Source organism: Ovis canadensis, chromosome 2 (assembly GCF_042477335.2).
Source record: "Ovis canadensis isolate MfBH-ARS-UI-01 breed Bighorn chromosome 2, ARS-UI_OviCan_v2, whole genome shotgun sequence".
NCBI classification, from domain to species: Eukaryota; Metazoa; Chordata; class Mammalia; order Artiodactyla; family Bovidae; genus Ovis; species Ovis canadensis.
The window spans coordinates 66998161-67012538 of NC_091246.1; the positions used below are offsets into that span (position 1 = coordinate 66998161).

The window sequence follows — 14378 nt, forward strand, 5'->3', positions numbered from 1 at the left end:
AGAGGGTGAGATGGTTGGATGGCATCTCCGACTCGATGGACATGAATTTGAGCAAGCTCCAGGAGTTGGTGATGGACAGAGAAACCTGGCTTGCTGCAGTCCATGGGGTCACAAAGAGTGGGACATGACTGAGTGACTGAACTGAGCTGAGTAGTAATGTTGAGCATCTTTTCATATGCCTTTTGGCCATCTTTATATCTTCTTTGGAGAAATGTCTATTTAGATATCCTGCTCATTTTTTGATTGGGTTATTTGCTTTTATGATATTGAACTGCATGAGCTGTTTGCATATTTTAGAGATTAATCCTTTGTTGGTTGCTTCATCTGCAAATAATTTTCCCCATTCTGTGCATTGTCTTTTCATTTGTTTATCGTTTTCTTTGCAGTGCAAAAGCTTTTAAATTTAATTAGGTCCCATTTGTTTATTTTTGTTTTTATCCAAAGCATTTTTGAAATAGATCTCAGTGGGTGGTGAATTTGGAGATTTTGATGTATAGCATTAGGTAAAGAAAAAAGAGTAAAATATTATAACTCAAAGGCATCTTAGGGATCATTGAATTCAAATTTCTCATTTTCAAACAGGCTGGTGGAGACCCTCAGAAGTTAAGGGACTACCCAAAGCACTGAAGGACACTTGGTCCTTTGTGCACATTTAGTCTGTGGACAAGGCTCCTTGATATTTGGTCCTGTCTAAAACCAAAGAGTCAGATACAACTGAGCAACTGAACTGAACTGATTGAACTGAAAACCATTTGACACAGACCAAATAATGCTCACAGGTGTTTTAGAAGGGACCAAATTTCAAGGACCTTATGGGATAGACCAAATACCTTATAGACATTCTAGACAGGATCAAATATCTGCAAATCATCTAAAGTAATATAGCACTCTTATAACTGGGTCTGGAGCACAAGCATTCTGACTCCTGGCCTGGTCCTCTTCTTTATCCCTTGTTGATACAAACATGGTTGGAATGTTCTGTGGTCACAAATGAGAGAGAGGAAGAACTAGTGGTGACGCATTTTTCAAACAATGGGTTACATGCAATTAACATAGGCTTCCCTGGTATCTTAGATGGTAAAGAATCTGCCTGCAGTGCAGGAGATATGGGTTTGATCCCTGGGTCAGGAAGATCCCCTGGAGGAGGATATGGCAACCCACTCTAGTATTCTCGCCTGGAGAATTTCAAGGACAGAGGAGCCTGATGGGCTACAGTCCATGGGGTTGCAAAGAGTTGGACACGACTGAGTGACTAACACACACACACACACACACACACACACACACCATAGTCAAAGGGATGATTTGACACTAGTCCATAGGTCTGCTGCCTCTCCCAAGAATGTGTGTTCTCCCAGCCAGCTGGTCCTTGGCATCATTAAGAATGAAAAATTATGCACTGAACAAATAATCATTGGATTATGACACTGGTTACCCAGAGGATCTGACTTTAGAACTAATTTTTTAGGGATTTGTGAAAAGTTCTCCAACACCAAAGGTTGTATCTCTGTGGTAATGACACCAAGGATTATTACAATTTTAATGCACTAGTCTTTCAAGATTCTCTCTATTCCTTGCACTAGAATTTTGAAAGATGGCAGAAAACAATCTCAAAATCAGCCTACTTCCATAAATTAAGAAATGTCATCTGGCTTTTCTTTTTGAAACCCCAAGACAGTGTTCATTGTTTTGTTCATTTAAACAAAGGTTTCAAGAGGTAGTAACATTTTATTATTTTGAGCTAACCCTATTGTCATTTACGGAGAAGGCAATGGCACCCCACTCCAGTACTCTTGCCTGGAAAATCCCATGGATGGAGGAGTCTGGTGGGCTGCAGTCCATGGGGTCGCTAAGAGTCGGACACGACTGAGCGACTTCACTTTCACATTTTACTGTCATGCACTGGAGAGGGAAATGGCAACGCACTCCAGGATTCTTGCCTGGAGAATCCCAGGGACGGGGGAGCCTGGTGGGCTGCCGTCTATGGGGTCACACAGAGTCGGACACGACTGAAGTGACTTAGCAGTAGCAGTATTGTCATTTAAAATACTCATGCAGATTCCTGAATTAATCTGTCATAACAGCTGATCATTCACCCTATACATAACACTCATTATAGGTGTGGCTCCTACAATGGCCACAAGTAGAGAGGGGTTGTGTGTCTCTGGGACCAAAATATGTATATACATTTGGAAACCTGAATCTTTTGTGTAACACCTAGGAGCAAAGAGAACAGTAAGGACAGGATGAAGACCGTCCAAGGCCAAGATAAGTAACAAGATGGACACTTAAAAAAGTTGGAGACGTGGTTAAAAATACTCACAAGAAGAGAAACTACAGTGACTGAGGAATGATGTAAAGTTGCCATAAAAAGTTGCCACGTGTTTAGGCAGCTGAAGGGGACACACTGCCATCGTCAGCCATTTATTGCGACTGAGCAGATCACCTAAATATCCACATGGCAAAGGATTAAAAGGGAAAATGTTACTGTGTGTTGCAGAATCAACATTCCTATTCTGTCCCTGATGGGAAGCCAGTCACCAGAACCTTCTCTCTGGTCAACAAGAACTTGGAGTTGACAAAAGGAATGTGTTGCAACCGTGAGGAGACCTAGGTTTTCATGAAGCCACCAAAGTCCAGGTGAGAGCTGCCGTAATCCACAAGGAAGCAGGCCCTTGCCTGGCCTTCCTATGTAGGGTCTTTCTCCCCCAGGCCCGTTGGTTACTGATACCCTCTCCTCTCCATTTTCCCTGCAGAGAACCAGCTCACTTGGCCACTAGGGGGCCCAGTTGCTCACCACATTCAGGACTGATCATCCGTAGTGGCTCACCTCCCTGCCAAGAGAGAAGTTCTTACGGACTCCTTCGCATCATTCAATCTATTTTTGTGAAAAGTAACCTAGGGTTATTCCAGCCTTGTCTTTAGAAATGCTGAACGATAAACAGAAAAGAAAATAAACCGCAGTATGGAAATGCGAAAATAGCAAAGCCCAGTCAGAGGGCAAGAAAAGCCCTGAACCGGGTGGCGTTCTCGGCTACAGCGCTCGCGTCTGCAGTTCGTCCCTGTCTCAAGGCTTACTCTTCCCTACTCTCCTGCCAGGCCCCTCCGTGCCTACTCACCCTCCTCTCACTGCTTCCTTTTCTGTTGACAGAGCCGTGGACAGGTCAATATAGCGGGGAGAGGGCAAACAGTTATCCTGGAGAAAGGCGTCCCCAGCTCACCCAGTTCACTCTTAAAGGTGTGGTCCTGCGGGAGAGCAGACTGGGAATTCCGCATGTTTCCTCCTCCAACAAACCAGTTCACGTTGGGGTTCCAGTGGTTCACAAAGCCACAGAGATGGTTTTCTTCAAAGTCACATTCTGGCAGAAGAGAAATAAAAACAGACTTGATGGAGATGTAGTTATGCCTGCAGCTGCCCAGGCTCACTGCAGTTTGCTCTTACTCAAGTATGTTTCTCACTGCCTTCTACCACTGGGGCCTTTGTACCAGGAGCCCTGGACAAAGTCAATCAAGAGGAGAGATTCTGTAATGAACAGAGACTATAATTCATCATTGCTTCTTTGGATTGTGGCCCATGTGGCTTGCAGTGTGACCTCTCCTAGTCTCCATTTCTTCCTATGTAAAATGGGGGGACACTCCCACCACGCAGGGCTGTGGTAAGGGTGGACAGCTGCCAGCACAGTGCCAGGCACGTGGTTAGTGCTTGGTGGATGAGCCAACTCTGTGTCAGAGCACTATTCAGAGCTATACTTTTAGCTCCAGAAATTTTATCCACCACCTTTCTGGGAACCCATTCTTTCATTCCCTTCTCTCTTGATGGTAGACAAGGTACTAAGCTGAGGGCTAAGGCGCATGTTTCCTAGATGCTAGAGTTCTCTGCTTTTCTTATAAAAAAGATCTTAGAATAGTCGAGACAGGAATATCTTAGGCACTGGGCCCTTTGGCAGCTACTGAGTAGAGAAAACAAGAGAAGACAAAGAGACCCTCTCTCTCATTTTTAGGTGCATTGACATGCTTGCACAGATAAATTGTTCCCAGTCAACAGACTCCTTTGGGGGAGCAAGAAACTCATAAGCCAGTTCCTCCATTGACCCCCATAAACAACAGTTAAAAATACAAAATTGTCATTGTGCTGGTCATCTCCTATTGGCTCCTCCAGACCCACCCACCTTTCTTCCAGCCTACGCCATCCTCCAGAGATTGATGTCTATGGACCTATATGAGCTTCCTTGCCTGCTGGCTTCTAAAATGAATTCAACCAATGGAAGAGAAGAGGTGAACAAGGTTGGGGTTGTTTATTCCTGCAGTTCCCGTTCCCCTAGGATGCCATGAGTTGGCTGTGCCCCTCTATCGAGGGACCACACAGCTCTATGTTCTGTAAATCCTCCTCTCTTGCCCCTTCAGACCTCCAGTGCTGATGGTTCATGAGTCATCACTCTGACTAGTCTTGGATTACTGCATTTTGGCAGGCTTCCTTCACCCACCCACACCTTTGTAGTCCCTTTGGTGAGTTTTCCTCAAATTACTAAGGTTGAATGTAATCTGTTTCCACTTTCTTGCCAGGGTCCTGACTGATAGTTATCAGTGTGCTTTTGTGTTAGCAAGCACTCAACATTTTTAAGATTTTCATTTTCAGCTTTTCTACTACAGGATCCACTGACCTATGCCCAACAGTCAGTGCTAAAGGCTGCTGCAGAGTAAAAGAAAAAGCAAAATATTCTTCAATGCACCAGGCACTAATCTGAGTACTTTATATGAATTAAATCATCTAATCCTCAAAACAACCCCACAAGTATGTAATATTATTTACAGATGAGGAAACAAGAGAGGCAAAAGGGGTGTACAGAAAGAAAGATGAGGTGAGAATAAGATCATACAGTTGAACAAGGTAAAATATCAGGGCTCCTTTTGTGTTTCGAAACAAAACAAAACAAAACAAAACAGAAGCCATCCAGTGATTTGAATAAAGGAAATTAACATTTTTGACTGCCAAGCACAGTGACAATCACCTTCATATCCGTGATCTTACTGGTCTCTACAACAGTCCTTTCCTATGAGGGAAATATTTGAATCCCCATTTTGCAGGTAATGAAACAGAGGCTGCGGGGCACAGTGCATTGACTGAGCCAGCAGGTGGTGCTCCACCAGGTGTGTCTGACTGGCCTACAGTTTAAGCTCACTGTATTTTCATGAAGTGGTAACAGTCTAGGTCTGCTTTCTTTCACTTGCATTAGCACCATCACCAGCAGGTCAAAACAGAGAAGGAAGACTCAAGGAATTAGAAAGGCTCCTTTTTGTTCAGAATTGCCCTTGACTCTTGTCTCTTCCTTTCCACAGCCATTCAGCCTCCAGTATTGTCAGTGCTAGAAAAAATCTCTCAAACCTACCACCTTTATCCCATTCCACTGCCGACCCCAATTTTAGGCTCTTATATCCCCCTCATGGAGGGTGCAGGCACTTCCGAAGGGTTTTCCTATCTCTTATATACTTTCCTTGTTCCCAGCTCATTTTCCAGGTGGCAGCCAGAGTCAGCATCTGCGAGCCCAGCTGCAGGCCCCTCCCCGCTGAACGGCTTCTGGTGCCTCCCAACCACATAATCCAGGAACCCAGGCTCCACAGCTGGGATCCAGACTCTTTCATAACAGCCTCCCTCAGCACTGCTGACTCTCACTTCAAACACTACCCAGCCCCTGGCCTTCGCCTGGACACTCACTGCACTGTCCCTGCAGTGGGGTCTGCCCAGAATGAGTGCTTTCCTTCCTGCCCCGCTCCTTCACCGGCTGAATTCCTAAACTTCCCCTTCTTGAAACAACAGCTCAAATGCATCTCCTAGATTCAGTCCTGTCTGGTTTCCTCCCCACCCCTCTCGCCTGCACAGCATGGTGTGTCCTTCACCTGCAGAACTGATCATTTATGGAGACAGCTTCAGTAGGAGACAACGGAAGGTGAGCGACCTCAAGCACAGAGACTGTCTGCTCTTGATGCCCTCCAAGAAGCTGGCACATAGGAAGCACCTCACAACCCTGCTCGAGTGGAATCTAAGTGACACTGTGATTGTAAACACAGAGCAGCGGTGTGTCAGAGAGGAAAGGAGGAGAGTGAGGAAAGGAGGCAATATGGAGGTAAACAGGATGCCACCTTTCTGGCAAATGTTACAAAAGGCTGAATCGACAGCCAACTGGAAATTATGTTTATTGGAATATGGAATATGTTGGGTTTAAGGCAGCAACTCAGGTTACAGTCACTTCACCTACTTTTCTTTCATCAACCTAGTCAGTCCAGGCAAACTCTTAATGACCCTTCCTCTGCTAAAGACAGAGAAACATCATACAGCATTCAAATGATGTGAAATTCAAAATGTACTACAGAGTGTAGTTTATAAAATACTCTGCCTTTACGATTGATTCAATTACTTCTGGCAACAGGAGATTTTAGAAAAAGATGCATGTTCTGATACAATGAAAAGGAAACCCACTTACCAATACAGTAGCCGGTTGTCATCTTGATTTCAAAGAGTGCGATGCTGGATGTATTTCCATGTCCTAGCACACCTGCTATTAAAATCTGCACAACACATGGGGTAGAAGGGAGTTAGACTTTAAAACACCATGTGTCCATTTTTAGTGTTTCATCTACTAGTCAGAAGCTGTTCAGCAATTCAAGGCAAAATGAGATTGTCTCAGCTCGTTGCTGTTGGATACTAATCCCATGATGGACTTTACTGAAAGAAGGCAAGTGTGTGCGTGTGCATGTGTGTACACAAACTCATACACATATTCTCAGAACTTTGAGGTGAGCAAGGGATCCAGTAAGAGCTCATTTGTCTTCCAGTCAGTTGCCTTCCATTGTAACCCCAGCCACCACCTTCTCCCGCACCTGTGGTGACACCAGTTGGCTGCAGATGGAAAGGAGACTTAGGTCCCTGGGCAAATCCATTCTGAACATGGCCAGGAACTGAAGGCAGAGTCCTCAGAGGGGTAAAAAAAAAAATTCCTTGAGAGAGGAGGCAGGTATGGCAATTTGACCAGTGGTGGGGGGATCTTTGTATGAATGGAAGAGGCTCAAAACTCAACTCAACTTGTAGTTTCTATATTGATGAAAATTTGATAATTTTACATGAAGAGTAGAGATTTTTTTTTCTTTTTTTTTGCTTCAGTAGTATCCAACTCTGTGCAACCAGGCTCCTCTGTCCATGGCATTTTCCAGGCAAACATACTGGAGTGGGTTGCCATGCTCTCCTCCCAGGGATGTTCCCAACCCAGGGATCGAACCCAGGTCTCCTGCATTGCAGGTGGATTCTTTATCATCTGAGCCACCAGGGAAGCCCCAAAGAATAGGGAGAAGCATAAACATGTATGTGGCTGATTACAAGCACTGTTTACCTTGGGTCTTGCTTCTGAAAATATTTGCCTTTCCTTATGTGATTTTAGTCCAATATTTTGCAGCTATTCTGGTAGGTATCAGGTGTGATATACTGTTGGGGGGACACTTTATAATAGGGAACTCAGGCCTCCAGTGCTCCTTCCCTCAATCCACCCTGCTGTCTGATGGGAGGACTATATGCAGATACGGAATGTAGAGTACTGTATTCCAAAGCTTGTTGAGGAAGAAGAGATATGGGATAAGGAACTGAAAAGAGGACTAGAAATGGAGAAAGTTTTCTGGAAGCCTCCGCTTTGTCCCTCATGACAGGTTTTCACTAAATGTCATACTTCATGGCCAACTGAGTCCAGGCTTCATCCTCCTTCCTGCTCCAATCTACATCCAACTTTCTGTTACATTCTCTACCTTACTTTCCCAATACTTTTGATGGGACAACTTTCATCTCTGAAATCAGAACATGTCCTTTAAGTATTGTTCCTCTTTCAATGTATTTTCATTTTGTTTTTATCATAGTTACTGTTTTGTTAAAAATTATAGCAAAGGAAGCATTAGGAAGACAACACAAACATAAACACCCAACTTAGGAGAATGAAACAAAATTATAAGAAATGAGAATACTCGCTAAAGCCCATTGGAAAGTAAATTTTCATTGAAGAGGTGGTTTAAGCCCCATTTAGATTCTTACACAAATCCCATTTAAATAGAAAACAAATCTGGGAAGAAACTCTTCTAAGGAGTAAACAATATTAATTTCCATTACTGATGTTTTTCTGTGATGCAGCTCCTTCAAAATGTCACATCCTAACACAGGAGAAAACTAACTGCAATGAATGGCAGAAGTCTTCATACGATCTCAGAAGAGTATGTCAGACAATAAGCCTGCTTCTAGATTTTGTCTACCTTGAATTTTTTGGAAGTATTTTGCAAATCCAAGCTGGCTATGAGCCAGCTGTCTGAAGGGTTCTTGGCTGACCAAAGCAAACGATCAAAGCTCTCATCTTCAAATCTCATGTAGAGGTTCAGCCGGCTGGGATCTGATGGAGACCCTGAAGATGTGGCTATCTGGTAGACCAATCGGAGGCAGCTCCATTCTTCAGCCTGCAGATCAGGACTCAGCAGCACGGCTTTCTCCCCTTGCTTGGCAAAGGAGGTGTCCACATAAATATAATGGCCTAGAAGAGAAGGGGACCCAGGGAAGAAATCAATCTTCTGTTTGTGACTCAGGAAAATGCACAACTGCAGTCCAATAAACCTGAGGGCAGACACAGCCAGCACATGCATCATGTGGCCCCACTAAATGTTGCCTGAACATTGGATCTCTGCTTCTGGTGAGAAATCAGGAGGTCTGGTGACATGGAGGCTACTTTCACACAACCGCAGCAGCCCGGAGCTCAGTAGTGCTGCCTCTTTAGAGCTGGCGTGTGGGCTCTATTTGCCATTATCCCCACCTCTCCCTATCACCTCCTGACCTTGAAGCAAAACTAGTACCTACCATCACCTTATAACCGGCCCATCTAGCACCCTGCTTTCATCTCCCTGGCTCCCATAGGCATATGAGTTTGAGAACCCAGGCTAAGGAGCTTCCGAATCTGGAGGAGCAGTATTCCTCTATTGAAATCAGAATACCTTGGTGGGTTCCTTCCCCTTCCATCGATCCCCTCATACCTAATGATTCAATCTGTATTTAATGTGCCTCATTATATTAAATTGATTTGGTTACTTCAAACGTGGGGCTCAGGCAGAAGAAAATTTATCGCAAGCTAATTTTTAATTAGTCTAGAACTCTCCTTCTCTGGGTCAGGAAGATCCCTTGCAAAAGGGAATAGCTATCCATTCTGGTATTTTTGCCTGGAGAATTCCATGGACAGAGGAGCCTGGTGGGCTATAGTCCATGGGGTCACAACTGAGTGACTGAAACTTTCACTTTCCTCCTGCTCTAGACTCTTCCTCAATTGAATCTTCTAGTTCTGATAGCTAAATGAAAAAGCACACGTAAAACATGTAGGACAAGTCTTAGAAATCAGCAGAAGCACTGATTACCCCCACCTCCACCCCCTGCCCCCTTCCTCGCCCTCTCTTCCCTTCCCTTCCCTTCCCTTCTGTCTTCTCCTTCCTGTCCCTCCCATCCCCTTCACCCTTCCTCTTCTCCTTTCCCTCTCTTCACTCCTCCCCCCTGCTCCCTCTCTCCTCATTCTCCTGATACTGTCAAGGGCTCCACTGGCTCCACTAGGATGTAAAATAGCATTTCTATGAACAAAAAAGGAGGGTGGAACCAAGAACTCTCACTTGAGTTTTCCCAATCTAACTCTGGCCATTGGCTTCCTGTAGCAATGATCTGACCTGCTGGTGGGTCTTGAGGACCCTCTGCCCTTCTAACCTGTACCCTCATGTTTGTTCAGAGGCTCCCACATTCACGGCCAGCATCTAACATGCAGTCTTGTATACGTGACCACCCACCTCACCCCTTGCATTTGGGACTCCCCAACACTAAATTCTTACTGGAAAGGCCCTAAAAGGCCTCTTTGCTTTTCATGATGTTCTTCAGCCCCTTCTCCCACACTTGCTTTCCCAAATCTGATCCCAGCCCGAATCCTGTGGTGAGTGCGGACAGGCTAGTGGTAGCTCAGTGGACGGCCAGCCTCACAGTCAGGACACAGTTAGGGCATTATCTTCAAGGAGCCTCACTTGCCTGCAAAAGCTTTCAAGATCAAGATCTATCTCCAGCTGGCAGTCTTCTCAACATAGCAACCACCCACTAGGTGCAAATAGCAACTACTTGTAGGTGCCAACCCAGGCACTCTATGAATAAATCTGGTCCTTGCAGTAATCACCAGCAATACCACTACCTCCTACATACAGCAAACACTCATTATGAACCAGGTGCTGCTCTAAGTGCTTCATATATATTTACTAGCTGTGGGGCCTGTTGGGTTTTGAAGCACTACCTAAGCTGGGGTTTGTACTGTTGCTTCATTGTGACATGAAAGAATGTATAAACACATCCTCCTTGTCCCACTCTGCCACTGCCATAAAGGAAAGGATTCTAAAAAGACTAGTAGTGGGATAGGGCAGGGATGGGAATTGAGGGAGATCCTGAGAGCACTTCAAACCTTTCCCGGGGAAGTAGAGAATTAAAACACGGGGTATAAAAGAGGGAAGAAACAAAGAAAGTCTGTGCTGTGTCCTGTGACTGTTTATATCGCCTGCCAACTTGGCTGCCGAACAAGGCCCACTTCTCCCTGGATGCTTGCCCAACTTCTCTCCCTCCTGCCTTTCCCCTTCTAGAAGGGAAACAACTCACAGCAGGGGCTCTCAAACTTGAGCTAAGTCACTTGGAGGGCTTGTTCAAACCCAGTGGCTTCCTGGACCCACTCCTTGAGTTTCCAATCCAAGTAGGTCTGGGGTGAAGCTGCACTTCTGACAGACCACATTTCTGAAAAGTCCCAGAGAGTGCTGATGCTGCTGGTCTGGGGATCACAACATAAGAACCGCTGATTTACATATCGGACAGAGAAATAGGACTCACTCTCAGGACACTGCTAATCTGTCAAAGAAAGCATGCAAAGGAGGGAGGAAACAGTTTTACTTGGAGGTAAAATTCAGACATATGTACATGTGTATTATAGGATGCTGAATGAGTACACCTACTGGTGACTATCTTGACTTTTCAGTGAATGCCATAAAAAATCTTTCGCGACATAACCTTTTATCAGGTCAGATTTTATTATAAGCATACGCTAATACTCTTCTGTTAAAAACCTTTGAAAGCACACAGTATATAAAATGTATTATTTTAAACACCCTGATATTATAAGAAAGCTAATGCTATTTATTCAGTGACTTTGACATCTTGACCATAAATATTAGCTATTTAAATCATAGGATTTTACATGTAAATTGCAGACCTCAAATCACTCTTAGGTCATGCTGCGTGGATATGTGAATTAGCTGTATTACAATCCATCCAAAGATTTATCCACCCAAGTGATTTTGTAGCCCCTCAGTAGAATAATGTGTTTTCCTAGATCAAATAATTAGTCCAATTGCTAACTACCTCCACTACCACTGTCAATCTCAAGTCAGATTTTCTTAATTAATTGTATGCCTAGCTTGGATATAGCCTCAGAATCCTTTTAAATATAGTGTTCCATATAACTACTACCAATCAATCTGATTTGGGATCTAAGCTGGAACATCCCTGCTTGGGGTCATATTATATCTTGCGGTCATATTAGAGCTAAGTTGAACCAGAAGGAATGTGGCACATTATGAAGACATTTTAGAAAATTAAGAAAGAATCAGGAAGATACTGATATCAGGATGGTGCCTTTCCATGGACTGCCACTAATAAAACTGCCATTCTAGAACAAATTGATAATGGTTTTGGTGAGTTTCTTACTTTATTAAAAACAATCTTTTCAATAAACAAATGGGGCCTAATGGAACTTACAAGCTTTTGCACAGCAAAGGAAATGATAAACAAAACAAAAAGACAACCCATAGAATGAGAGAAAGTATTTGTAAACAATGCACTGGAACAAGGGCTTAATTTCCAAAATATACAAACAGCTCATACAACTCAACAACAACAAACAAACAACCCAATCGAAAAATGGGCAGAAGACCTAAATAGACATTTCTCCAAAGAAGACATATAGACAGCCAATAGGCACATGAACAGGTGCTCAACATCACTAATTATTAGAGAAATGGAAATCAAAACTACAATGAGGTACCACCTCGCACCAATGAGAGACATTACTAAAATGTCTACAAATAACTAATGCTAGAGAGGGTGTGGAGGGAATGGAATGTTCCTACACTGTTGGTGGGAAAGTAAGTTGGTGCAGCCACTGTGGAAAACAGCATGAAGAGTCCTCAAAAAAAAAAAACAACCAAAAACAGAATTACCAATATGATCCAGCAATCCCACTCCAGGTCATATATCTAGACAAAACTATAATTCAAAAAGATACATGTGCCCTTATATTCATGGCAGCAATATTCACAATAGCCAAGACATGGAATTAACCTAAATGTCCATCAGCAGATGAATGTATAAAAAAGGTGTGGTACATATATACAATGGAAATATTACTCAGCCATAAAAAGAATGAAATAATGCCATTTGCAGAAACATGGGTGTAACTAGCTGTGATTGTACTAAGTGAAGTAAGTCGGAAAGAGAAAGACAAATACCATATGGTATCACTTACATGTGGTGATATGGTAAATATTTTAAAATAGGGTAAATATTTAGTAAAAATATGGTAAATATTTTTTCCCATTCATAGGTTTTCATTTCACTTTCTTAATGGTATTCCTTGAAGTGCACACTTTTTCATTTTGATGCAGTCCAGTTTTCTATTTTTTCTTTGTGTGTGCTTTTGGTGTCATGACTAGGAAGTCATTGTCTAATTTAAGGTCATGAAGGGTTTGCAACTCTTTTCTTCTAAGAGTTTTATAGTTTTAGCTCTTTAGGTCTTTGATCTATTTTGAGTTGATTTTTGCTCATTGAATTGTCTTGGCACTTGTGCTGAAAATCAATTGAGCATAGATGTAGAGGTTTCTTTCTGAGCTCTCAATTCTATTACATGGATTTACATCTATCCTTCTGCTACTACCACATAGTCTTGCTTACTATAGCTTTGTGGTAGTTTTGAAACTGAGAATTGTGAGCTTTCTGAGTTTATTCTTCTTTTTCAAGACTATTCTGAGTATTCTGGGTCCCTTGCATTTCCATATGCATCTAAAGATCAGGATAGGAATAGAGCAAGTTAAAATACACACACGTTTCAGTGTCCTTGCTGATATTCAGTTGTTTTTCTTGAATAAATGCTCCCAAATATTGCAAGTCTTTGGTTTATTTCAAGTTCTTAAAAAGCTGATTTTGACAATTGTTGCCAGTGCTTCCATCGCTTTTGTGGGGAAAGGATTTTCTGAAGCCCTTACTCTACCATTCCTAAAGACACCACTCCCTTTCCCAACTCTTTCAACCATTGGAAGAGAGACAAGTAAGAAAAAGGCAAAGGATGGCAGAAATCACATGTGGACAGGGCTGTTGATTGTGACACATGGGGCAAAGGGTCTGGGGGAGATTTAGTAGCCACAGAGTTGAAAACATGATGATAGGAAGAGAAGGAAGGATCTTTTTCAAATACAGCTACTTAGGTAATTTGATCTAATTTATGAGACAGTTATTGGAAATGATAAAATCTTTATAAGGGGTCAGAAGAGGGCCATACATTTCCAAATAGATTCTTAAAAAGTAGGATGGCAATCAAAACCAGTAATTAAACTATTTTGCCAAAATGGTTAGGCTCCATATGCCTCAAGGGTCTGAATGTGTCTTCTAGTCACATGCAGCATTTAGAAAACAAAAGAAAAGGCTTCTCTGTTTCAGTGAAGGCAGGCTAAAGAACTGACTTTGAGGTTATGCCCCAAAGTTAGACATATCTGCATGGTTTGAGTTCAATGGTTTGAGTTAATGACTTCTAACAGCCAAGGCACAGTGTGATGGGTCTAAATCCCAGGCAATCACTATGGGAGACTTCTTGGTGACCCTTGCAGTTCTCTTTGCTAATGAATGTGCTGTCATTCCGATGTAAAGATCATGGTGGGGTGATCATATGGGGACCCCACCCAGGATTTGCATAACTTTGGCTTAAAATTTCATCATGCGTATGCTAACTGTATCATCAATTTCTTCATCTACAAAATGGGAATAATAAACAGGGAAGTCCTATTACATACACATTCAATATTTGAGAAATCACTCAATGTACTTAGGAAAAGACAAACCAACAAAAAAAAATCCAATCACTGCAATACATACTTACTTGTATGAAATAAGTTTTTTTATATAAATACCCACTAAGTGGAACTTATGTATTTCAACACAAAAAGGAAAATCAGCTGTGTTGTACATAAAAATGGTAATAATACACAGAAAATCATGTATACTACATTCCATCTGTAATTTAAGGAATATTCAA

At 42.7% G+C, this 14378-nt stretch overlaps 1 protein-coding gene across 5 annotated transcripts in view; it reads right to left on the reverse strand.

Annotated features, from left to right (window-relative positions):
• Window positions 1–14378, reverse strand: part of MAMDC2 (MAM domain containing 2) — a 211437-nt gene that overhangs the window by 86046 nt on the left and 111013 nt on the right. For all 5 annotated transcript variants that reach the window (XR_011253932.1, XM_069574104.1, XM_069574103.1 and 2 more), the window contains 3 exons: window positions 8284–8555; window positions 6480–6564; window positions 3222–3359 (listed from right to left, as the gene is read on the reverse strand). Coding sequence is in view for 4 of the 5 variants with exons in the window: in XM_069574104.1 (XP_069430205.1) it covers window positions 3222–3359; window positions 6480–6564; window positions 8284–8555 (495 nt within the window). In the remaining variant the exon portion in view is untranslated. The remainder of the gene's footprint in view (window positions 1–3221; window positions 3360–6479; window positions 6565–8283; window positions 8556–14378) is intronic.